Source organism: Anabrus simplex, chromosome 13 (genome assembly GCF_040414725.1).
Source record: "Anabrus simplex isolate iqAnaSimp1 chromosome 13, ASM4041472v1, whole genome shotgun sequence".
NCBI classification, from domain to species: domain Eukaryota; kingdom Metazoa; phylum Arthropoda; class Insecta; order Orthoptera; family Tettigoniidae; genus Anabrus; species Anabrus simplex.
This window is the reverse complement of record NC_090277.1, coordinates 85143139-85170862: the sequence shown is the minus strand read 5'-3', so window position 1 is coordinate 85170862 and position 27724 is coordinate 85143139. Positions and strand designations below refer to the sequence as shown.

Sequence of the window (27724 nt, the reverse complement as noted above, 5' to 3'; positions counted from 1 at the left end):
CCATGACAGCTATTATTTTTAATATTTTTATTTTCACATCTTTGTGCCCAGTTAAGGAGCGCGAATGAACTTATTTAGCAGATTAATTTTCTTCCTCCTTCCCAGAATCTCTTCATATTGTCACGATGATTTTTCTTCCGTTCTTCCACCTATGCACTGTTAGTTCTCATCTTGGGTTGTTCAACAAAATTATATTTGTTCACCAATGTTATGTGGTTTGTTACAATTCCTTTGTTTGATGGTCCCATTAAAACTGATTCGTAGATTCTTTTTTTCTTTCAAAATTTGAACCAATTCTCGTACTAATTCCAGTACACATTTGAACAGTATCGGGTAGAGTCTATTTCTATTATTATGATGATTATTATTATTATTATTATTACTAACAGTTTCCCGCTGGCTCCGCCCGCAATGTACAAAGTATGGTATTGTTCGTTACTATTCTCACGGATGTATTTGCAAAGTTTCGAGTTAATGAAATAAAGCACATGTTCTTCTTTGGTAATAGAATGTAATATTATGTCAACAAAACACTTGAAAATACATCACACAAAGAAATTGAATTAAACGCTCCTTGGAACAACACTACGCGCCGAACTGTTAAAAAGTCCTCCAAAGATCTTCGTCATGGAGACAAATGTATGCATAACTTATCTCAGAATGTAGAATATTAGTAGTTATTACCTCAAAAGAAAGTGCTTGATTCACTGTGTGGCTTTAGACTAAAACGAACTGCGTACCTCAATTAGAAACAAAGATATGATTGTTTCAATGAGGAAAAAATGTTGAAGAAATGAGACGTCAAATTGAATGTGCACTCATAACTTTCCTCAAAATCAACCAATTTGAATAGTTAAGAGCTGAAATGAAAGAGCTTGATCCACTGAGTGTTCGCAGGCCAAATTCAACTCCGTACCTCAATTAGAACCAAAGATATGATTGCTTCAAAGAGACAAAACATTGAAAATTCAAATAATTTGAGGAAGGCGCAAGTTAAGTGATTTATAGTGCCTGGTGACAAATCTGTGCATGAATACTTTTCAGTTTTTAAAAAATTAAGGAAATCGACCGGATAGAATTGCCGGACTGACTGACTTTAGTTTTCATAATTTTTTAAATAAAGGTAAGGTTGTATTCTGCCCGAAGGCAGGTCCGAACCTCCGCAGAGGTGTGCCTGAGCCGGAGTTTACGTACGGTAGAGTGGCCAGTTCCTTTCCGCTCCTCCATTCCCTTACCCCCACCAACAGCGCGTGGCAATCCATCCATTTATTGACCACGCCCAATGTTGCTTAACTTCGGAGATCTCACGGGATCCGGTGTGTCAACACGGCTACGACCGTTGGCAATTTGTTTTAATATGTAGATTATTATTATTATTATTATTATTATTATTATTATTATTATTGTCGTATTTTAAATAGTTTTGAATGATTGTATTATAAAATATCTACAAAATATTCAAATTTACAACAGGTTTCTTCGTTATTACCTTTCTTCGTTGTGTAAAGTGTGTATTCTCTTTCCAGGGATTGGGTTTGGTCTGATTTACGTGCCGGCCATCATCACTGTGGGCTTCTACTTCGAGCGGTGGCGCGCGCTGGCGACCAGTATAGCGGTGTGTGGCTCGGGTATTGGCACCTTCGTCATGCCACCGGTCATCACCGCCCTCATCCACAACTTCGGGTGGCGAGGATCCTTCATCGTGTTGTCGGGTGAGATATTCCATAGGGCATCACAACTAGCTAGATAGTCTTGGAAAATAAAGTCAAGTGTCCAGTTCAAGAACTGGCAAGAAGTATCCCCTTGAACGACTTGGCAGTGATACGCAATTCAGGAAGTTTAAAAGGATGTCGAGTTAAAGACCCAGTAAAATGAAATGGTGTATGGCTTTTAGTGCCGGGAGTGTCCGAGTACATGTTCGGCTCGCCAGGTGCAGGTCTTTTGATTTGACGCCCGTAGGCCACCTGCGCGTCGTAATGAGGATGAAATGATGATGAAGACGACACATACGCCCAGCCCCCGTGCCAGCGAATTCAACCAATTATGATTAAAATTCCCGACCCTGCCGGAAATCGAACCTCGTTTAGTAAATAATGAATTATGTAACATTAACCATACAATTATCACATAGAAAAGACAAAGGGAATAAGAAAATGGAAACAACTAGGTAACAATAAAGTAAATTAGCAACGTGACAGCTGTAGGCCTAAAATTAATTCATTAATTAATTCAGAACGTTTCTTAGTATAATGAAATATGCATTAAATTCATCTATCGTATCGTATCGTATCAAGAGGATGTATTTTATTATATAATACACATGATTTATAAAGAGGAGATTTTTTGTGACTATCTGCTTTGCTCGCGGTAAAAAATATTTTTTTCTGAATTTTCCTGAAGGTTTTCTAGGAGTATAGTATAAAAGTTTGCTGCATAATTCAATAGCATCTTTGTTATTAATTAGTTTATAGGGGAATGCTAATATTTGACAATCTCTTCTATAATCTAACCTAAATATCTCAGTAGTGAATATAAACCAAAAATGGACAGAGTGAAATAATTCCATACCATTGTAAAATTGCTAAACAAAGAGGGGATTGTGCCGTGGAGAACAGCAAAACATTTCTATATTTTGAAATAAGTGTGTGGAAAATAAAATAAGCATTAACGGAACAGATGAGGGATAGGACACCTGCTTGTCCTAGAATTTGTACAATGTTATAACATCAAGGACAAACAGTGTGATAATTCGTAGAAAAGATAAACACTATTAGTTTTAAGAATAATATTAACGTAGTAGTCTGACTCTGTGGTAAGGTGGTTAATATGATTAGCTGCCACTCCCCCCCCCCTCAATCTTGCTATCCCCCCCAACAAGGCCCCGTTCAGCATAGAAGGCGAAGCCGCCTGGACGAGATACCCGTCATCCTCCCCAGTTCATCCACCGACCTAACGTTTCACGCTCCAGGACAATGCCATTGAGGCGGTATATGTGGGATCCCTTGCTGAGTCTGAGGGAGAAACTAACCCTGGACGTCAAACGGTGGTGGTGGTGGTGGTGATTATTGTTTTTGGGTTTTTTCTATTTGCTTTACATCGCACCGACACAGATAGGTATTATGGCAACGATGGGTTAGGGAAGGGCTAGGAGTGGAAGGAAGCGGCCTTGGCCTTAAGAGGACCCGGTAGGGTGAAATTCGGCAAAATATGGAATTTTTACTTTTTCATTCCATAAAAATCTAGAGACTTTCTTCTTTCATTAGAGCTATCATTCATGGTTATATCTTAATTATAAGTGCTTTGTATTCCGTTTCCAAGACAACATTGCATGGGCGCGGTAACTTTATCTGCCGGGAGATCTCGTTGTTGACAACGACAATACACGTTTCCTTGGCTCCCTCCTCATATTCACGCCCAGTGGTGGTATGTTTGCAGGTAAACCATATGATCACAAGCATAGTCTTCCTTATGCTGTAATGGAAGCAATAAGACCAGTGTTTAGAGATCTAGCAGAGCCACAACTTCTTGAAAAGTGCCTTCATGGACGAACCCAGAACCCCAACGAAAGTGTTAATAATTTGATTTAGACCCGAATTCCCAAGAGAGTTTTGCATTTTGGAGTGTACGATGCTGTGGCTATATATATTGAAGGTAACATCATAAAGTGTAAAACCTTAGAAAAAATGGGAATCCCTCCAGGATATCACATGATAACAAGTATGAAGAAAATCGATTGTGAACGGAAAAGGAAGGCTGAAGGTGAAGAAAAGGACTGTAAAAAACTGTCAACACAAACTAAGAGAACTGTGAGAAGAAGTCTAGAGGGTGAGATGCAAGGCAACCCAGATGATCCATCATATGTGGCAGGATTGCATTGAAAAACTTTGGAAGGAACATTTTCTCGAAAACTATTTAGTATATAATCTTGAAACTTTCAGATATTACATAAAGTCATAATATACACACTTTAACACAATGCTTTTGGAGAGAAGTGTTTAGTACTGAAACAAGGGGCTAAAAAGTGAGCAATTTCTTTTTCAAAAAATGTTGCACTGAATAAAAAATTTAAAATTTGGACGAATGTCTCTAATGAATAAACCCCTGTGTTAAAACACGCAAGAAGGTATAAAGAAAGCATGAGAAGAAATGAAGCCTTTAATATGAACCGTTTCTGAGATAAATGTACCTAAAAACAGTAAATTTAACATTATAGATATAGACCCTACCGGGTCCCCTTAATTAAGGTACAGCCTTTGCCTGGTGTGAAAATGGGAAACCACGGAAAACCATCTTCAGGACTGCCGACAGTGGGATTTGACCCCACTATCTCCCGGATTCAAGCTCACAGCTGCCCGACTCGAACCGCACGGCCAACCCGCCCGGTGATTATTGTTTTAAGAGGAAGTTCAATTAGGCAACCATTCTCTATATAACATTAATCAGAGAGAAAATAATGAAAGGGATCCGACACTTCGAAAAATGAAGGTATCGGCCACAGAGAGACAAGGGCCACGAAGGGCGTGAAAATGAAATACTCCCTAGGCCTCGAGTGCTCTAGTACCGTCGGGGTTGAAAAAGAAAAAGAGTTGACCAAGGGAGGTCGGATAGGATAGATGAAAGTGAGGAGTAAGTAGAAACAATGCCAGGAATCAGCTGAGGGCCCCGTGGTCCCAACCCACGCCCCCAAGTTAAGAGCCCATTTTAGTCGCCTTTTACAAAAGGCAGGGGATACTGTGGGTGTTATTCTACTTCTCCCACCCACGGGGGGTCCCAGAACTAAGGGATGGGAGTATTCTATTCTGTAAGATTATCTGTCAAGCATTTTGTCCACGGACAAACCTATGCAATAGTACAGATACATTATACTACGGCTTATTGACATAAATACGTCTTGGGATAGGGACACGTGGAACGCTGGTTGTTAGTGCAGAGGAGTCGGCGCACGTAGGCGGGAACAGACGAGAAAAAAATGTCGCCTCGCTTTCAAAGTAGCCGAACATAAAGGAAGCGTTTCCGAGCTTGTCGGAACTTGAAGTCGGCGCCGATCAGCGAACAAGAAACTTTGAAACATTCATTTACCAGCTTACAGCGCGCTGGTAGTCGTCTGGCGAAGTGCGTGTTTATCTCACGTTGAGACAGTTCGTTTCCCTTAATTCAGAGACATGAGCGCGGTTAACAGCGAGGACAGTGAGATAAGAGAGTCAAAGAACATTCCAATAGAAACTACGTCGAAAAATCTTGGAAGGATATCAGCCTTCAAATGAAAATTGAAGGTAAGTGCTGATTATGCCAGTTGCACCACGTCCTTGATATCTCTTCCTCTATACTATTCAGGATGTACTGTAATTTAATATCTGCAGCTCCATTCTCATGTAGCTAGAGAACTTTCCAGGGTCCATTTTCAGTTGCGGGAAAAAGTGTGGTACTCTCTGAATTCCCGCCTCGCACTGTTAATTTTATTTATTGCTACTCTCCTTCCACATGAAATTTTAACATGAATATCTTCTAGCAGGATCAGTTCATCCTCACTTGAAGAAGACATTTTTCACCATCAGAAGTTCCAAGGAAACTGGCGCTGGTTTCCTTAACCCTTTGTCTGAGAGTCATCTGAAAATTTGTGTCATAACATTACCGATACCAAATGTGTCACGCGATGTTACCTAGCAACCGTGCAGGCCATGTCTTATGACTAGCGGTCATCTGAAATTAACAGCCGTTGTTGGGTGGCCATGACTGAGAATGCAACAAGCCTATAATAGCAATAATTAAGACACGAGTGTGTTTATAAAACGAGCTGTCGCTTGACAGTTGAGTTTACTGAACAGAGCGCATGCGCTGAATTATCAATTTTCCGTGAGTGTATCGGAGACCTTGACAATGTCATATGTTTTCAAAGCTTTGATATAACGTTATCATAACCTAGCTTTATTTCAAATACAAATTGTTTATAGTACAGTTGGTGAAGTGAATTACCGGGAATGTGCCGTGTGGTTGTGGAATGTTGGAAGTAGAAGGTGCATTGGTGTTAATATGTGTGTCCGACATGTTTGATTTTGGAAACAAGTGCGAAGCTAGTGCGTTAAGCGCAGGCAAATACAGTAGAGACAATACACGACACTGAGCGAGATATCGAGGGACAGCTATTGGAGCTCACTCTAGCGGATAGACCTGAACGGTACTGACTCTGTCATAAGAGCACGTATATTTTTGTGTGAAGTTTTTGGTGTTATTTATGCGTTTTCAGTGAGTTGGCATAATTAAATAGTAGCGTGTGTCATTCCTTGATATCTCCTCTCAACATGAGGGGAAAGGTATGTGCTGTGTTTGGCTGCAGTAATTACGAAGTGGAGAAAAATGCGCGATCGTTCTTCAGGTTCCCTCGTGACAAGAACATGCAAGTAATATTGTTTGCATATATATTCTTCCAGTGACAGTGATTTTTATAGTACTTCATAATCTTCTGACCTGCTCGACCCATATTTTAACGGGCTTAAAATATAATACGCATATTTTATTGTGTAGTGCAGCAGTTAACCTTCAATACCGATGTGTTGTTGTAGGTGTGATCTGTGGGTTTTGAAATGTCACAGAACCGATTTGGATAAAGTGTACAAGAAAGAAGAGACGTTACGCTTGTATAAGAATTATAAGATCTGTTCAGATCATTTCCAGGCCAGCGACTTTAAAAATGCTCGACTATACAGCCAAGGGTATGTTACATTTTTACTCTAATTGTACGTAAATATTCCTCAAAGCATCACTATCGACAACATTTTCAAACTTTTCTTTCTTTTATCCCTCTTCTCAGATTAAAGCCGAGATTTTATAGATTTTCTTTCTGTTAGTAGGCTTCATGTTAAGAGGAAAATTGTCCAGCTATTAAATGTTAATTCATTCCATCATATGTGTAAGGAATGTGCCGATATTTTTATTGACAAATGTCTTAATGTGATGATACAATGTTTTCAAATGAGGAAAAAAGACAAATTCAACCGTGAGATTTCAGGCAGGTATGCTAAAGCTAAAGAAGTAATGCATAAATGAAAGATCAAGCCATTTCACAGCAGTCCATTTCACACCTTGTTTATATGTCTAATTTCAGTCTTTGAATAATAACCTTTTAAATAATTCTTCATTCATTTATCCAGAATTGCTTTAGCAACTTCGAAGTTAATATCTCAATACCACCTTCTTTCTAGACGTAATTTATTTATCCATTTCCGTATGTACATTTCCATTGATATTTGAATTTAGCGCGATTTGTTCAGGTCAAGTCACTAGGAGCGCCACCGTCGAATTGTCTCCCATTTTAGCAAGGCGAAATCCGTAAGTGTCGTGTATTGTCTCGACTGTGTTTGGCGCAGGTGCGATGCTATCCTTACCTAATTGCTCAAACAGTTGAATCATAATGAAAATCTGAACTCTGATTGGTGGAGAACCTGTATCATAATGAAACTTGAACTATGAGCCTCATTAAGATTCAGTTTTCTGGCATATAATATTTCGGCATCGTCGAGCATAAATATATTTATGATCATTTGATTTTCAAAAGGGAATAGCAATTTATTTTTCATTGCAGGTTGTAATTCATTTGTTGTTACTGCAGACGAGACTAATAGTCTTGCTCTTGTTTCAGCTATGGTGCTGCAGTGCGCCATACCAGGGATGCTGTACAGGCCGCTGAAGCCCGTCAAGCTGACAGTGGCCGCAGAGCCCGACGCAACCCAGCCTCCAAGTGATGCCAAACCGGAAGAGTCCGTGCCACTGATGATGCGCATCAAGATGGCCCGAGACGAACACTTCCGGAAGAGCGGCTCCTTGAACAGTGTGACCAACGTGACGGAGAACGTGAGCCAGCTGACGGCAGATCATCCGCTGAAGCGGCGCCGCATCATGAAGGTCCGCAACAACAACGCGTATCCGACCACCTCGGAGATGATCGCCAGCAGCCTGATGACCTTGTACGGATCTCGGATGGTGTCCAGTCAGTCCTTGAACCGGCTGGGTAGCAACGTGCCCACCACCAGCACCTTGAACGGAGTGATGCTGACGGTGGCCCAGAAGCGTCTCAGCGCCCCGCCCTACTCGACCTTATCCATGACGGACGACTCGAGCAGGACTCGGGACTGCAGCGACATCCACAAGCCGAAGGTGGCGTCTACCGTGACGGACTTTCTCAAGCCGGTACTGCCCAAGCCAGCAGAGGAGAAAGATTCTGAGTGTAACCTGACCAGCGAGGAGAAGATCATCCTCCAGCACAAGAAGGGGAGGACGAGGACAGTGTCTGAGAGCAGCCGGACCAGCTACAGGAGCAGACTCGGCAGCTCCAAGGAGATTGGAGTGAGGCCCATGTACAGGTCCGACATCTTCTACGGCTCCAGCCTCAAGAGGTTGCCTCAGTACACATCCCAGGTGAGCGTGCTACCATTCTCCCTTCCAAGTCTTTTATAATATACATAAATGATTGTCTGTTTGTTATGTATGTCTCGAATGGACTCAAAAACTACTGGAACCATCTGGCTGAAAATGTCACAATTTGTTCTTATTACCCCTGGGAGGGTTTAGGAAGTGGTTTGAACGAAATCTGATGGGCGGTTCGGCATAGTGGGTGAGAATGGTGAGGGGAAGGTAAGCACACCGCATGACAAGTCTGATCAGTGGGTTGTCTAACCAACAGTATGTGAATATTATGATGTGTTTCTTAAAACTTATATTCTTCTGTCGTCTTCTTCTAGTACGGCGTATAAAAATGAAAAGTCCAAGTTCAGTCCCCATAGGGAGTGAGAAGGAGTGAAGAAAGAAAATGTAGAAAATGACGGAGATTACACTGTCCGGAAAAATTACTGTAGGGGTAAGAAATCCCTAGCACCCCTAAAGGAAGGGTCGAAATGTAAAAATCCGGAAAATGGCCGATATTAGTGCTGAATTCATAGTCTTTGGGGTACCTGAGATGAACTGTGACACTCTGGATGCCGTTTGAGCGGAAGTTCATTCCCAACCGGGACTGGGGTTAGGAGAGGTGAAAGGAATGTCCAAAATGACAGAGATCATTAATGTACGTGTGCATATTCCAGAGTAGCTCTCAACCAAGCATGTGACTAACTGTTTGGGAAAGAAAACTGTAGGGTGAGACACCCCTACGGGCGGGGGTGGAAAGGGGATGAAATATTAAATTAATGGAAAACGACCAATATTACAAATGTTAATATAGTTTTTACTTTTGCATTTGATTAATCGGTATAGAAACATCTAACGCGGGCGAAGCTGCTGGCACCCGCCTCCGCAGCATAGTGGTTAGCACTATCAGCTGCCGTAATCTGTGGCACGCGTTCGATTCCAGGTACTGCCAGAGACTTAACATTTTCCATCCCATGCCCCAGTTAACTCGGATTTCAAACAATACGCTCTTCTCAACATCTGAGTTCAGTCTGACGCTGTAGTTTTTTTGTTCAGACGACGGACGAGTCATAAATCGCCTTGCCGTATTTTGACGGTAATCATATACCTTGTGTTTTTCTTTCACATCTATCTTCTGAGATGAATGCGCAGAAGTGTAAAAAAAAAATTATTTTTACAATTTGCTTTATGTCGCACCGACACAGATAAGTCTTATGACGACAATGGAATAGCAAAGGGAAAGAATGGGAAGGAAACGGCCGTGGCCATAATTAAGGTACAGTCCGAGCATTTGCGTGGTGTAAAAATGGGAAATTTCCTCAAAATATGTATAGCCTGAGGTAAAAACAGAAAAATATTTTTCCGACCTTACATTTACATTACATGCCCTCCCAACCCGAAATTCAAAGACGTTTCACGTTGGCAGAAACTCTGTGTAAGGTATCAACAGTAGCTTGACGGATGCAGAGTGTGTCTCGGCCCACCAGTAGCCAAGGCTGGTCCGTGGTCCGACAGCTCTGCACTCCGACCGGCCAACCGAGCAGAGACAGAAGGGTTGGTCCCCACCGTCAGCTGTCCTGAGAATGGTTTTTCGTAGTTTATTGTATTCACAAAGGCGCACACGAGATGTTGTCAACTTTGTGCACTATTTTATTTACAAATTATACACACACATTAATGAACCGCCATTTTAACAAACACTTGACTGTTACATTAGCATGTCAACCGATTACCAACACAACAAAATCACAACATGAGTTCACACACTCGACTTTCACTAACAAGTCTACTAACAACTCAAGGCTGTCTATATATATATATATTGCCTGGCCAGACTTCTAGAAAAGTATGGCACAACATGTTTGCTCGTATTTTCTCCAGTCTCCAATAACCTATGTTCAAATTAATAAAACATTCTATAAAGCTCTAGTGACAAAGATGCGTTGTTCTGGACTATTACCCTGTGTTGCACAATATTACGTTGGATTTATACATCATATTTACAAATTATATACTATTAATTGCGTGTTCTTACATTAAATAACGTCTCATTAACATACATGCAGCACATGTATCGTGACATAACCTCACATGTTTTCTTACACAAGACAGATCATACAACACACAAATAATAAATGATACGACCACGATTTATACCAAACAAAGTCCGTAAATAACTACGTAAATAATAATAATAATAATAATAATAATAATAATAATAAGGAATGAAAACATTTTAGTATCAGCAGCATCGTAAAAATAGCCCTTTATGGGCATAGTTGTAACCAATATTCCTGTCCTGATGTATCCATGCCCTGCTCCTAACTTCCTAACTAATCCTTTCCTTTCACACCTTTTCTTCCACCATAGAACTCCCTGCAAGACGATGTTAAGGGTGGCGAAGACAGCTTCGAAGTCCATAAACCGAAGGTGGTGTTCCCTATCACGGATCTGCACCGCAAGCTAACCAGTGAAGAGGACACTTCCGAGTACAATCTGTCTCTCGCGGAGAAGATAATCCTTCACAGGAAGGACAGGGCGAGGACTGTGGCTAGGACAAGTATCACTAGTTATAGGAGTTGCTTAGGCACGAGCTCCAGAGATATTGGGATGCGACCTATGTACAGGTCCGACATTTTCTACGGCTCGAGTCTCAGGAGGCTACCACAGTACACATCACAGGTGAGTAGCTTTGCTCAGTCTCCACTCATATCTGAAGGTGCGTGCGCAGGTCATTCTGCACTTCATTTATCCATCAATCATTTATTAAATTAATCCTTAATTAGTTGTGTACTGTCCTTTATTTAGACCGTGTGCAGTATATGTTGCTTCTCGTGATAAAGAGGGCAAGAGACATTGCAGAACAAGGACTGATGGCCGAATGCAGAATTTTTCTTTTTTGCTAGGGGCTTTACGTCGCACCGACACAGATAGGTCTTATGGCGACGATGGGATAGGAAAGGCCTAGGAGTTGGAAGGAAGCGGCCGTGGCCTTAATTAAGGTACAGCCCCAGCATTTGCCTGGTGTGAAAATGGGAAACCACGGAAAACCATCTTCAGGGCTGCCGATAGTGGGATTCGAACCTACTATCTCCCGGATGCAAGCTCACAGCCGCGCGCCTCTACGAATGCAGAATTAGAGCTACCCTAAAGATGGTTATAAGGTTAAATCTGCTACCGAATTTGAAAGTGCCTAATGTGAACAGGATGAAGAGAACAGGTTTAATATGGTGGATTTTAGGAATGTATATGAATAGAGGCTGGACTAAGTTAAAAGAAAATACGATGTGTATACTATGTGGAGAAGAGAGAGTGGATTTCCATTTATTGACAGTGTGTAAGGAAGCGGTTGAAGAGAGACTGAGATTTATGACTGAACAGCAGTTGAAGTTGCTAGCCCAGCCATATAATGTAGACAAGATTCTGAAGTTGATACCGGCAGAATGGAAATGTGTGGGAAATCGTATGTAAGTTCTTGTGCAGACTTAGGAATAGATGTACAGCCGCTTTAAAAGTGAAATCTCAGGTATGTCAAGTGGAAAGCGACAATGTGTATGTTTTAATTTGCTAGGGACTTTACGTCGCACCGACACAGATAGGTCTTATGGCGACGATGGGATAGGAAAGGCCTAGGAGTTGGAAGGAAGCGGCCGTGGCCTTAATTAAGGTACAGCCCCAGCATTTGCCTGGTGTGAAAATGGGAAACCACGGAAAACCATCTTCAGGGCTGCCGATAGTGGGATTCGAACCTACTATCTCCCGGATGCAAGCTCACAGCCGCGCGCCTCTACGCGCACGGCCAACTCGCCCGGTAAGCGACATTGAATGAGGTAGGTAAATGAAGCAGTCGCACTCGTATCAGTGTAAAATAAGGAGGCCTTCCCCTCCACTGGATAGCAGCAGGAGGGTCTGGAGAGGGGGTGTCCGCAACTGTTCCCGTCGAGGTCGTCCTAGCACACCCGGGAGGGTATTGTGCTAGGTCAGGAGAGATAGGATAACACGTGTGAACACTCGCCTACAAGGAGCCTGGAGATGACGTCAACTTCATACTGTATTGTTTGCCATTGTTTTGCTTGTATTTCTTAGTTTTTGCTTGGTTTTATTTTTCTATTTTCTCCATTGAGATCATTAAGTTGGAAAAGTGTAAAGATCTGGGGAATATATATATATATATATTTGCTATTTGCTTTACGTCGCACCGACACAGATAGGTCTTATGGCGACGATGGGACAGGAAAGGCCTAGGAATGGGAAGGAAGCGACCGTGGCCTTAATTATGGTACAGCCCCAGCATTTGCCTGGTGTGAATATGGCAAACCACAGAAAACCATCTTCAGGGATGCCAGGAGTGGGATTCGAACAAACTATCTCCCGGATGCGAGCTCACAGCTCCACGCCCCTAATCGCACGGCCAACTCGCCCGATCAATATTTTCATAACACTACTTTTTTGTCAGAAATCACCCAGAAAAATCTTTCTGCTTTCCTTTGGATCTTTTCCAGCTCTTGAATCAAGTTATCCTGGTGGGGATCCGATACAGTGGAACCTTACTCTAACTTATGCACCCTCTCCTTCACCTCGTTAGTACAACCCCTAAATACCCTCATAACCATATAGAGAGATCTGTAATTTACCACCTCAGTTATGTCTAATGTCTAGCTACGAGTTGAAACATGTGATCACCAGGTTTCCATCACACAGTCTGCAACAATAAGATATTCCATGACACTTGTAATTCGTGTATGTGTGAACTGAGTGGTGATAGTTGTGGAAGATACCACTTGCAGTTTTGCAAAAAGAGATCAAAATCAATGTGTAAATAAACATTGTGCGCATTTCTTCTTTAATTAATGTGGTTACTTCCAGAAAAAAAAAATACTTAGTTTTTGGACATGGTGAGTTTTAGAAAGGAAGCACGTAATTTTGTTTACTTTTGTTGAAAGGAAGACTAGTTTCCTATATTACAGACATATCAAAGTGCGGAATTAATTTTGTTTTGTATAGTTGAAGATAAAAAATGTTTCATTAATAATTTATGTTCGGCTTTTAAACTATTAAGCCGGCCCCGTGGTGTAGGGGTAGCGCGCCTGCCTCTTACCTGGAGGCCCCGAGTTCGAATCCCGGCCAAGTCAGGGATTTTTACCTGAACCTGTGGGTTGGTTCGAGGTCCACTCAGCCTACGTGATTAGAATTGAGGAGCTATCTGACGGTGAGGTGGCGGCCCCGGTCTAGAAAGACAAGAATAACGGCCGAGAGAATTCGTCGTGCTGACCACATGACACCTCGTAATCTGTAGGCCTTCGGGCTGAGTAGCGGCTGCTTGGTAGTCCAAGTCCCTTCAAGGGTTGTAGTGCCATGGGGTTTGGTTTGGTTTAAACTATTATTTTTTTCCATGTTCACAATTATAAAAGAAACGGCTATTTCGTTCTAAACTCTTTTGATTCAAATAATAATTATGATTCCTGTCCCAAAATAAAAAGGACTTATTACATTCTTTCATTTGAAATGCAATATATTTGTTTTAATTGTGTCTATTACAATTATGATATAGATTCGGAGGTTGACAACCTGGGAGGACGTCAGTTATCATTGGGGCCGGATATTTATGACCTAAGAATGTTAGAAATATGTAAGCATTTATGACCTAAAAATATTAAAATATTACAATAAATATGACTTCAAATTATGTTGGTGACGTTTTTGAAATCTTCAAGATCTTACCACTGTTTAAATTAACATTATGTTGAAAATGTACTTTTAAAATCGAACACATTCAATAATAATAATAATAATAATAATAATAATAATAATAATAATAATAATAATAATAATAATAATAATATACTGTATTTTGAATTTAGTTAATTACTCAATCCAGTGGTAACTCTCGACTTTGCAAAGAATGAAATAAATGTCACATTTTGATGGACGACCAGAAAGAATTACAATAGCATATTACATACGTTTTAAATTTTTCAAATAGTAACAATCTTCTGTTTTCACGCAACATTGACCTGTAACGGGGAAAAGACCGCTCAATATTGCAGGATGTTATTGGGCCATATTGGAAATACGTCATATCATAAGAGTTCAATTGACGTTCACCCTTCTGTCGCTTTCTATACAGTTTACCCTCCTAACATATATTTCTAACAAAGATAATTGTAAAAAAATTACAGACAACGATTAGGAGATGTGAAAAGTGTGTCTTTGAGTGGATTGCAAGCAGGTTTGCAAAAATGAAATACAAAGGATAAATATATGATAAAAATACGAAAAATCACGGGGAAATATGACCATAATATAAAAAATTACCCGAAAATGACAAAAAAGTTAAAAATCAAAATATGAATTTATATGACCCATGAAAATTGCAGAATTTTAGTCACTGTAGATAAAATCATGCTTAAGTTGTATTTTCCAATGAAAGAATATAAAGCAAAAAAATATGATATAACAAAAATGTCGGACCCAAATTATCACCTGATTAATCCCCACACCTCTGCGGCACATAAATTGCTTATGGGTTCTTGAAACCCCAATCAGTTATGGTAACCTTCCTGCAGAACGGTAGTGCGGGTTGCAGATGTGCACCATTGAGATGAGTGTTGTGAATGTTCCAGCTGAGTTCGGTGGGGTACCACATGTCCGTGTCTCACCTGCCCACCAAGCACGACATCTTGGAGGAGGAGTTGGGAGGCTGCAAGCTGTGTCCTGAGGCTGTTCAGAGGACGCTGGCTACCATGTTGGACATGTCGCTCCTCAGATCGTACACGTTCGCTCTGCTGAACATCAGCGGTTTCCTCACCATGATGGGCTTCTACATACCGTACATGTACATTACAGGTACTGAATAATATAGCTCATCATTGTGTACTCTCTGTTCAACCTGCCCTGACCATCCACATCCTGTCAGTGAAACTGTCCGATTCCTGTACCATTCCTCCCTATCCTGTGCCTCAACCCAACTCACTCTGCCAAATCCTGTTCCTCAACTGAACCCATTCCTCCATATCCTGTCCATCAACCTGTTCCTCCATATTCTGTTCCTCAACCCATTCCTCTATATCCTGTTCATCAACCCATTCCTCCATATCCTGTCTCTCAACCCAACCCATTCTTCTGTATCCTGTCCCTCAACCTATTCCTCCATATCCTGTCCCCAAACCCAACCCATTCCTCCATATCCAGTCCCTCAACCCATCTTGTTCCTCCATATCCTGTCACTCAACCTATTCCTCGATATCCTGTTCCTCAACCCATTCCTCCATATCCAGTCCCTCAACCCATCCCCTTTCTCCATATCCTGTCCCTCAACCTATTCCTCCATATCCTGTCCCTCAACCTATTCCTCCATATCCTGTCCCTCAACCCATTCCTCCATATCCAGTCCCTCAACCCATCTTGTTCCACCATATCCTGTCCCTCAACCTATTCCTCCATATCCTGTCCCTCAACCCATCCTATTTCTCCATATCCTGTCCCCAAACCCAACCCATTCCTCCATATCCAGTCCCTCAACCCATCTTGTTCCTCCATATCCTCTCCCTCAACCTATTCCTCCATATCCTGTCCCTCAACCCATCTTGTTCCTCTATATCCTGTCCCTCAACCCATCTTGTTCCTCCATATCCTGTCCCTCAACCCATCCCATTTCTCCATATCCTGTCCCTTACCCCAACCATTCCTCTATATCCTGTTCCTCAACCCATTCCTCCATATCCTGCTCCTGAACCCAACCCATTCTCCCATACCCTGTTCCTCAAGCCTATCCCGTTCCTCCATATCCTGTTGCTCATGCCAACCCATTCCTCTATATCCTGTTCCTCAACCCATTCCTCCATATCCTGTCCCTCATGCCAACCCGTTCCTCCATATCCTGTTCTTCAACCCAACCCATTCCTCCCTATTCTGTTCCTCAAGCACATCCCATTCCTCCATATCCTATCCCTGGACAGGGCTCATATCAGGTGAAAAAGATGACTACAGCAGTCATTGAATCTCTCCAAAAATGCTGCTGGAACCAGTTCTGGACAACTTGGGTCTGATGCATTCAGTTTAAATAACTTTTAAATAACCTTGCCTGAACATTAATTTTTTTTGTATCCTTTTAAAGTCATGCGAGATGGACTGATGCATCAGCTGAAGATGGAACACAGTATCTGAAACATGAATTAGTAATAAAACTTGAAGAGATTGGTAGCAGTGTGTTTATTGTTTCATAAATTATTATTTCACAGTGATAGGGGTCCAACTTCTTGGCTGAATGGTCAGCATTGAGGCCTTCGGTTAAGAGGGTCCCGGGTTCGATTCCCGGCCGGGTCGGGGATTTTAATTGCGTCTGATTAATTCTTCTGGCTCGGGGACTGGATGTTTGTGTTTGTCCCAACAATTTCCTCTTCATATACATACAACATACTACACTACCACAGAAAACAAGCAATAGTGATTACATCCCTCCACATAGGGTTAGCGTCAGGAAGGGCATCCGTCCGTAAAACAGGGCCATGTCCACATGTGTGACATAGTTTGCACCACGACCCCACAAAAGTGGGAAAAAGTAGTAGGAAAAGAAGAAGAAGTCACAGAGAAGGTCTACATGAAAACATGTTTATATTTAAGGATTTTTTGGTGTCAAAATGTGTTAAGAAAGACTGATTTTTCATTGTTTCAACAACAATCGGCAGTACCATCAAATATGTTTGTTTGCAGACAGGGCTCTGGTGGGAGGAATGGACGAGAACAGCGCTCTCTGGCTCATCTCCATCATCGGTATCTCCAACACCGTGGCTCGAATCCTCTGCGGCATCGTAACCAGCTTCCCAGGGATCAATGCCCTCGCTATCACGAGCATGGCCCTCACGTTAGGAGGGGTCGGGACCCTCCTGAGTGGCGTCTACCTCACCCCAGTCTACCAGTTCATCTACTGTTGTGTCTTTGGCTTCGCTGCAGGTATAATGCATCTGAAAATTACAACTTATTATTATTATTATTATTATTATTATTACTGTACCCCACAATTCTGAAGATTGTGATCTCGGAGGCATGAATTAGTAATAGTAATGCAAAGGCAGACACAATTTGGCTCAATGAGCAACACTCCAGCCCAGACAAGTAAAGGAGTAGAGTAGAGCCTAGCAGCTGCTTGCACTGCTCTCAGTTACAACTAATGAAGGGATGCATATCCAAACAGATTTAAACTTAACAGTTTTATTGTGCCTAGCATCTCATTCTTCCCAGTGCATTATGTTATGATGAAAATGAAAAAAGAAAGACCAAACCCCATGGCACTTAACTCCATGAAAGGGCCTTGGCCTGCCCAGCGACCGCTGCTCAGCCCGAAGACCTGCAGATTACGAGGGGTCATGTAGTCAGCACGACGCATCCTCTCGGCCGTTATTCTGGGCTTTCGAGACCGGAGCTGCCATCTCACCGTCAGATATCTCCTTAATTCTAATCACGTAGCCTGAGTGGACCACGAACCAGCCCTCAGGTCGAGAGAAAAATCCTAGACCTAGCCGGGAATTGAACCCGGGGCCTTGGGGAGAGAGGCAGGCACGCTACCCCTATACCACGGGGCCGGCTATGTTATGATGAGGAAACAAAATATATTATTTTGTATACAAATGCCATATGCTAACTAAATAATGTCAATTATATTCATTTCAAGATGTTATGTGTAGGAAACAAAATTAATTATTTTAACATGTGATAACTAAATACCCCTTTGTACTCATGAAATACATCAGGCCAACATAAATGCTTGTTTATGAATACAGTGAATGATACAAATGAACTGACTTAATTTTCTTACTGAGAGCTTTTATTTAAATACCTATCAATACACAATTTTTCATTGAAAAGTACTAGTTTCGGCCGATATGATGACCCCCCTCACATGTTTTCATGTGTTTCAACAATCAGAATAGTAACCCAGTGTTCTCCCTAGGACCTGCCAATTTTAGGCATACATAACCTAGATATGTGCTAGTTTCATAATATTAATACATATTTGAGTCACTGGGTGCTCCAAATTAAAACTTAAATACTATCAAACTGTTTATTTAATAATATTCATTATTGTCAGCAAAAATGCATCAGTTACATCAATGTTTAGTTCAACTTTTGCGTAGTGTTGTGTACGAGCGGTGTATTTGCACACGAGCACTCCATTCCACATGACGTTACAAACCCGTATGGCACTCCATAGCAACCAAGTGATAAGCTCCAGAGTTGCACGATTATGAATGAGCAGTAGAACACTATAAGTTGAAAATACTCTTATGTCTTATTCGTGACAATGACACTAAAATAGTTCAATTTAGCAGTTAATGTTTACTTGTCTGATAATATTGTTAATGCCCTGAGAGGGATAAATTGAGAATTTATCATATTCATTTTTAAAGTATTATTTGCCGCCTGGCTGATGAACATTTCTGGGGAGATCACTGTAACCCATTCAAGTTCATGATGTATTTTTTGCGATCATGTATGGTCCTAGCTCCTTGGGATTTAACCCCATTCAACTTGTTTTTATAGATATTTGGAATGTTACTACGAGTGCGGATCAAATATAAATGGGAATTGTTTTTTAAAATTTATTGCGTCAACCAAAAAAGCAATACACATATAGAGTTCACTTTTCCATATAGTGTCCTGCCTTCAATACACATTTTCTCCATCGGATTGGTAAGTTTTTTATGTTATCCTGATAAAGAAAAAGGGACGTGTGTGGAGCCAGTTGTGCATGAACTCTTCTACACTTGCATCATCATCGAACCGCTGTCCTCATAGGTCTTGTTTGAGTGGTCCAAAGAAAAATGGTAGTCGCAGGACAGTACAGAGGAGGTGTTCAGTGAATTTACTCCAGTTTTTTCCCTGCATTAAAGCAGCAGTATGCGGCCTTGCATTGTCATGGAGAAGAATGATGTTTCGCATCGGTTGTCGGCTGATATAGATGTTGATTTCCATAGGGAATATGAAATATTTGTGCTGAATGAGTGAATTTATAAGACCAATATAAATGGTCCATTATTCGACATTATAAATTTTCCAGCTAAGTCATTCTTGGTTGCCTGCGTTTCGCCGTTGTGTGCTAAGGTGGGCTCATCAGTTGGTACTTAGCACACCTACCAAGACCCATGGCTAATGCATACCGTGGAGGCCACTGCATATGCTACTTGAAGCCACCAGCAGTACCAATGCACTAAGAGAGACTTAAGTCTCACTTCAAAAAATTGATGCCTGCCTTTTTGCCAGTTTCTAGGTCCATTTTTGGATATTTTTAGGTCTTCAAATTCCGAGCCCTAGTTATTATAGACATAGAAATAATTAGTGTTTTCAATATTATTGTATATGTTTTTTTATCAAATAAAGTTTTTTAGCAGCTGAAGATGGCCTCTAATAGAGACCAAAACTGGTACTGCTATATATATACATATTTATAATGTAAATACATCAGAAATAAGTTAGTACTGATTAGTGGGAAATCCAAGTTCATAATTGTGATTGTTGGAACTATCAATATGGGCTAAAGAAGTTAATAAACTACCAAGGTCAATCAAATTTTTTTTTTTTTGCTATGGGCTTTACGTCGCACCAACACAGATAGGTCTTATGGCGACGATGGGACAGGAAAGGCCTAGGAGTTGGAAGGAAGCGGCCATGGCCTTAATTAAGGTATAGCCCCAGCATTTGCCTGGTGTGAAAATGGGAAACCACGGAAAACCATTTTCAGGGCTGCCGATAGTGGGATTCGAACCTACTATCTCCCGGATGCAAGCTCACAGCCGCGCGCCTCTACGCGCACGGCCAACTCGCCCGGTGGTCAATCAAATAGAAACAGGATTTTTGTTCCTAAACGTCCGACTCGTTGGCTGAACGGTCAGCGTACTGGCCTTCGGTTCAGAGGGTCCCGGGTTCGATTCCCAGCCGGGCCGGGGATTTTAACCTTAATTGGTTAATTCCAATGGCACGGGGGCTGGGTGTATGTGTTGTCTTCATCATCATTTCATCCTCATCACGACGCGCAGGTCGCCTACCGGAGTCAACTCGAAAGACCTGCACCTGGTGAGCCGAACATGTCTTCGGACACTCCCGGCACTAAAAGCCATACGCCATTTTATTTCATTTGTTCCTAAACATCAACAGTTGGTAACGACTGGCCCCACGCTTCTGCTATGCTTAGGCAGGACCGTTAGGAGTGGGGGGAGCATGCTGTTAGATATTTTCCACCGTTTCGTCAGTAATGCTCACGATATCAAAGCAACAGTTGCACCCCTCCACTGCGCAATGCATAATTATAAAATTTTTTGCTCATGGAGGAGTTACAGCGGTGGAAATTAGCCAGAAATTGACTGCACAGTTCGGTGATCAAACATTGTCAAGGACGTGTGTGTTTGTCTGGCATAAAAAGTTCAAGAAGGACGAGAACGTGTGGAAAATCAGCAACACAATCGCCTGTCAGCTGGCAAGGTTCTTGCAACCGTTTTTTTTTTTTTTTTTTTTTCGATCAACGAGGCATTTTGCTGATTAATTTTTTGCATGAGTGACACACAATCAATGCTGCTTACTACTGTGAGCTGTTGAACAAGGAGAGGGTTGCATATCACCGCAAAAGACGAGACTAACCGATTCGACAGGTCATTCTCCTCCACGACAATGCGTGGCCCCATACTGCTCTGTCTCCAAGCTACAGGAAATGCACTATACTACACTTTATCATCCTCCTTACAGCCCGGAATTATCGTCCTGTGATTTCCATTTGTTTGGACCGCTTAAAGAAGCTCTAGGAGGGCAATGATTTGAAGACTTCATGCGCACCTGGCTGGTGACACGACCGTTCTTTTTACGATGAGGGCATCAAGAAGCTGCCCATATGCTAGCACAAATGCATTTCCAAAGCGGGAAACTATGTGGAAAATAAACTGTGATTGCCTTGTGTTTTTCAATAAATTAATTTAAATAAAAATATAATCCTATTTATATTTGATACCTCCCTCATATGATTGTATTTTTGGACATATTATTATGTAGTTTTATTCCAGGTTGCTGAATCATATAATATTCAAATGGTGCTTCAGTCTTTATTCACTCACACACAAAGTTCAAGATTTGCTGGAGGACTATTTCTCCTATAATTCAGCGCGACCATAACTTCTTTAAGTTGATGATGAATGTTCTGTTCCAGCCTGCTTTGCCTCCCTGAGGTCCATCGTAATTGTGGACTTACTGGGCCTGGACAAGTTGACCAATGCCTTCGGCCTTCTCCTACTCTTCCAAGGAGTGGCAGCTTGCATTGGATCGCCAATGGCAGGTAAGACCGACTTGATGAGTGTGTGGAAGATTTCATGCGCACCTGGCTGGTTACTCAGCTCATACACTTCAAACTGGCATGGAAATAGAGTAGACTCTTAATTATCTTCTGTAATTCACGTAGAGATATCGTGGATAATCACGAACTACAAATAGTCCATATACTGACAATTTAATTTGCTATACCGGTATTAAAATACAATGTAGTTAAATAGAGCTAAATGACTTCAATATAGAATATCTAACGGTTCTCTAAATCTTGTTAGCTAACCAGACGATGCATTAAATTAGCCTTACTGGGGCTGTACCTTAATTAAGGCCACAGCCGCTTCCTTCCAATCCTAGGCCTTTCCTATCCCATCGTCGCCATAAGACCTATCTGCGTCGGTGCGACGTAAAGCCCGTAGCAAAAAAAAAAAAAAAAAGCCTTAAGTCTCCAAGCCCTTGAAAAAAATTTGGCTTGTTTGGCTCATAGTATGCCATGTACGCCTTTTGCTCATTTCTGTTGAAACCATTCCGGCATGGCTTTATCCAGTTTCGGGTAGGTGGATATTCTATTGTGTTCCGGCTTGAGAAACCCGTGTGTGAGTTGATCCCATGGTACCTAATTGTCAGCAATAAGAAATAAAGGAGGATCATTTGTGCAGAGCTGCTCGAACATCATGAGGCTGATGACAATTTCTTATCGAAAATTGTCACAGGGGATGAAACATGGATTCATCATTTTAAGCCTGAGACCAAACCACACCCCACCCCAACGAGTTGCAGCAAATGAATTCTCATTGGGAGGAAAAGTTCAAGTCAAGACCCTCAGCCGACAAAGTTATGGCCTCAGACTTCTGGGATTCTGATTGACACATTGCCTGCTGTTCACACAATAACCTTAGAAGTTCACATGGAGAATCTGAAAATGGAAAAGGCAATTTCTGCATGTTTGTCCCCATAAAGATAACAACAACATCCTCCTTCAACATGACAGCGCAAGGCCACATAAAATCCTGCGCACCCATCAAGCAATTGCAAAACTTGGGTGGACTATTCTTCCTTATCCACCCCAAAGCTCGGATCTTGACCTCCACCACAACCACCATCATCATCATCATCATCAACCTTTCCCCTTACCCAGCTCCTGCTGGCTTGGGTCATTTAAAGCACTTCTCCACCTTCCTCTCTCCTTCCACCATTTTTCTTCCATCATTCTGTCCCAGTCTACAGGTTTCTTCTTCTTCTTCTTGTACTCCTCTTTCATTTAATGGATCTATCTTGTTATCTCCTTCTCACTCTCTTTCCTTAAAACTTTATATCTATTATCTCTTTTTCGTGTTCTTTCCTCCTCCATCCTCTTTACATGTCCAATCCACCTTGGTTTACTCATTTCTCAGATCTTTGTTTCTCAGTCCATCTTTCCTTGTCTTTCCTGTCATACTTCTTAGGTATTCTGGAACGTTTCTCCCAAAATTGTTACTCGTTTAGCACCACCCAGACGACACATACAGCTTAAGGTATGCTGCGGACGTAACATCATCCCCTTGTGTGCCAGTCAACCCCATTGAATATATACAAGTGCTACAGATCTTACTTTGCTAGAAGAGGCCTGCAAGAAAGACTGTTCACCATATGATCTAAAACAGCTGACCCTCTGTACAATAGAAGAAAGATGTCCATCTAATCAATGGCTAAAAATATATACAGATGATTCACAGGACAAGGAAAACAGAACTGGGGCAGGAATACATTTATCTCTCTTCTCACTTCACTTCCCAGTAGGCCAAAACAAAACAAATTTTGATGCAGAGATAAAAGCAATTTCACATGGACTACAACAGTTATTAGGCAGAAACAATGATTATCAAAAATTTGTTATCCTTACAGATTCAAAAGCAGCCATCCAAGCCATCTCGTCAAATAATAGGTCTCAAAATAAAGAATTCTGTGTACCTTCCAAAGACTCCACAAACAGACCTCATTTCAATGGATTCCTTCTCATTTTTGAATAACAGGTAATGAAGAGGCAGACAGATTAACTAAAAAAGGTACCACACTACAACAACCTGCCTGTCAGACTGATTTTATGTCAGCAAAAAGGATTCTAAAAAATACTATTAAAGACAGGCATGAAGAAATGGCAAAGAAAACAGCAAAAACCAAATTATGGAAGGATATTGATGCTAAATGGGATCAGTATAAAATAAAACCAAGAAGAGAAGCTGTAGCTTTCTTCAGACTTAACACTGGCCACAACTGTCCTGCAGCTCATCTGAAACGAATAAACGTCCTGAGATCCAAAAAATGCACACTTTGCCATGTCCCTGGAAGTAAAATGGATAAGGAACACCTCTTACATTGCAACAAACTTGATGTAACAGCCAGAACTTCAGGAAATCTCACTCAACTATACTGGAACGTAAGAAAGCTGATGGATTGGAATCCAGGCTAGCCATAAGAAACAACTACTACTTCTTAGGTATTTTATTTCAATGGCTTGAATTCTACTCTCCTCCATATTTGTCACTGTCCACGTCTCAACTGCATAAGTTAATATAGGTGCATAATACATAATCATTTTTACACTTCCTTGGTACTTCCCCACTCTAGACAAAGTTCCTTACACTCTGGTAAAATGCATTTCCCTGTTGCACCTTCTTGCTAACCTCCATATAAGGGAGTGAGTTGCAATATCTGCCACATGACCTTTTTAACATTTTAAGAAAAATGAGAAAAACGTGTAACTTCTATACTATTGTACTTACAAAGTTCAAATTTGGTGAATTAATTGCCATTCATAATCTCTATAAGTATTCAGAATATTCAAAGATCTGGAATCATTGTTGCCAAGAACTGTTTGTATTTTATTTGCACGTTGTCAGTTTTGAAACTCAAATTGAAGGGAACGGTGAAAAAATGTGTTATAGGATTCTTTTAGAGCAAGTACAAGTTTCATAATTAATTACATTATGCTTTATTCTATCCTCATAATTAATAATGTGAAAACGTAAGTGGTTATTCAAGTTTAGGCATTAAGGTAATGGTACTCTCCATCTTGGCTGTCAACACACTCAGTTCTCACAACTACAGCTCACAAAAACCAACTGATGCTTGCTCGAACACCCTATAAGCAAGGCAGAGAGAGTGGTGTGCGTCCTGACGCGAAGCATGATGATTGGTGCAAACATGTTGCAGGTTTTGAAAGGAAGAAAAATGAAATCGTTCCGTTCACGTTGCGTGATTTGAAACTTACCCAAACATTCAAAGCCTTATATTACAGCACATGGTTGACTAATGCAAGATTACTTTTCTGCACATGGTAGAGTTTGATATTGACGACTGGATGGCATGCATAACTCAATTTGACCGAAAAAATTGCGTGGCAGGTTTTGAAACTCACCCCCTCATATACAGCCTTGTATTCTGCATTAATTCACTCCCTAGGGCTTCGGCCATCAATTTTCACAATGCCCTCTCCTTGTCTTTCTCCCTTTGTCTGCACCGTCTGATTTTTTTCTGATCCCCGTACATATGCACTCAATGAGTGGCAATGTGACACCAGTGAGGTGATAGGTGAAGCCTGGACGTGGATGACTGGAAGACTGGCATCATGACGAATCAAAATTCATGTAATTTAAAATAAGTAAATTCACATCATCTTCATTTCCCGTTTCCAAATTCCCGGGTCGGGTTGTGAATCAAGGACCTCCATCACTGCTTGTCTCTCCACCACTCTTCTCCTTTTCAAAGTACATCTTCTGGTTTTCCTCCCCTCTTCTCTATGCACTCCCACACTTAATCTGTCCACTTCCACAATTTTACCATTCAGTTTTATCTTTCCTCTTCCTTCCTTCCTTCCTTCCTTCCCGTTGTCATCACTATTGTTTTACTCTTCTCCGTGCTTACTTTCGTCCCAAATATTTCTATCTCTTGATTCCATCCATCTACTTGTTTTTGCACTTCCGTTTCATCCTCATCCCATATCACTATATCATCTGCAAACAACATGGCTTTTGTTGCCTGTCTTCGCAATCTCTGCTTAATGTTCTAATGAATTTCATCCACGACTATGATTAATAGTATGGGGGATAGTATACTTGCCTGCCAGAGACCAGTTTCAACATTAAACCATTTTATTTTTTCTATACTAGTCTTCACACTACTAACACAACTTTTGTACATAGCTTTTATCATTTGCACTTCTACTCTGTTAACTTGTTTTTACCTTAATGTGTCCCATACCAAGTATCTGGACACACTGCCATAAGCTTTCTCAATATCAATAAATGTCATCACCATGCCTTTTTCAAACTCCCATCTTTTCTCCATCATATGTCTTAATGTAAAGATCAGGTCAAACGTTGAACCGTCTTTACTATTCTTCTTCCATTTCTTCTTCTAGCTTCCTTCTCAGTCTTCTTTCCAGTACTCTCTCAAAGATTCACAATAATATCAGATAAAATATTGTACACAATAGCCACTAAAGTGATTAGTTTATGTTATTCACTTAGAAATCCTGTAAACATCTCACTGTAACAAAAAAGATCATGTCTGTTGCATAAATAACTATTCCATTAATTAATTTGTTCCATATTTTGTGTTTTCAGGTGCTTTCATGGAAGCAACAGGAAGCTATGATGCTTCCTTCTACCTCGCTGGCTTACTACTTCTTGCGTCAGCGGTACTACTCTACCCTCTGAACTGTGTAAACCGATGGGAAAAGCGAAAGCAAGAACGAAGACAAGGTGTATGAAAAATAAAATAAAAAGAGAGAACAATACGATAACAGAAATAATCATTGGTGTAAAGAGGCATTGTGAATGTCGTGGTGTTGCCGTTCGACAGACGCATCTAAGGAGGAAGAAGAGGGCATCCTGTATGTTCCAGTGCTGCTGAACACTCGTCTAGTTCCTATTCATTTGTACATATTTGAAAAGCTTTGAACTAGAGACGCGGGAATGATATTGAAGTTAGTGGTGCAAGTTGAGGAAACAGACTATTGTGCTGTGTGACAGTGGAGTTGGAAGTAGTGGCCTCAAGGACGTTCTGAAATGGAATGTACAACATCATTTGTGTGTAGCATGCACCTCAGTTTACAGAGGTGTCTAGCCACGTAGGCTGCAAGTGAGGGATGTCGCTTGCGACTGCCTAATGAACTGCAGCTGCAGGATTGTGACTGCTCGGCGGCTTAGTCGTCAAGTCTTCCTCTGTTATGAGCAAAAGTTTAAACCTCCCCTCCATGTCATAGCACTGCACTAAGCCGCTGAGGGTGACAGAAATAAATCTGTTTCCAACTTCAACATCTCTTGATTTACTTGTATTCCTTCCCACACCTTTTTTTTTCTTTGTTTTTTTTTTTTTTGCAAGTTGCTTCATGTCGCACCAACACAGGTAGGTCTTATGGCAACGATGGGATAGGAAAGGGCTAGGAATGGGAAGAGAGTGGTCATAGCCTTATTTAAGGTACAGCCCCAGCATTTGACTGGTGTGAAAATGGGAAACCATGGGAACTCATCTTAAGTGCTGCCGACAGTGGGGCTCAAACCCACTATCTCCCGAATACTGGATACTGGCCGCACTTAAATGACTGCAGCTATTGAGCTTGGTCCTCTTATTCTATCATCCTTTAATATAGGGTGACCAGATAACAAGCATGCAAATAAATAACATTTCGACTGCCATTATTAGGCCCTATTTAAGATTAGAATCGCTTAACACAAGCCACAGACCTCATAAAGAGTACCAGTAGTTACTATTATTATTATCCCAATTCCAATACCGGTATATAAAGTGTTGGAAAAAGCAATGTTCACTATGCACGATTATAAATTGCCATTTTTTTTTCTTTTTACATTTTATGGTATGTCTGTCTCAATGGTTTGTTACATTTAGTGCCAAACAAACAAATTGTAATTAAAAAACATTTAAGCTCTTAAGTCTTTTCCAATCGTGAAATTACCCTAGTATAGGAGTGGGCTCATCATTTGGAACGCTACACCTTTCCAAGACACTGGCGCTAGTACGCCGT

At 41.1% G+C, this 27724-nt stretch overlaps 1 protein-coding gene across 3 annotated transcripts in view; it reads left to right on the top strand.

Moving 5' to 3' along the window:
• Positions 1–26996, top strand: part of LOC136884949 (monocarboxylate transporter 14) — a 242044-nt gene extending 215048 nt beyond the window's left edge. For all 3 annotated transcript variants that reach the window (XM_067157284.2, XM_067157285.2, XM_067157286.2), the window contains 6 exons: positions 1527–1712; positions 7637–8412; positions 15021–15243; positions 17110–17349; positions 21587–21712; positions 26304–26996. In XM_067157284.2, coding sequence (XP_067013385.2) covers positions 1527–1712; positions 7637–8412; positions 15021–15243; positions 17110–17349; positions 21587–21712; positions 26304–26449 — 1697 coding nt within the window. In that variant the 3' untranslated portion in view covers positions 26450–26996. The remainder of the gene's footprint in view (positions 1–1526; positions 1713–7636; positions 8413–15020; positions 15244–17109; positions 17350–21586; positions 21713–26303) is intronic.
• Positions 26997–27724: the final 728 nt, after the last annotated feature.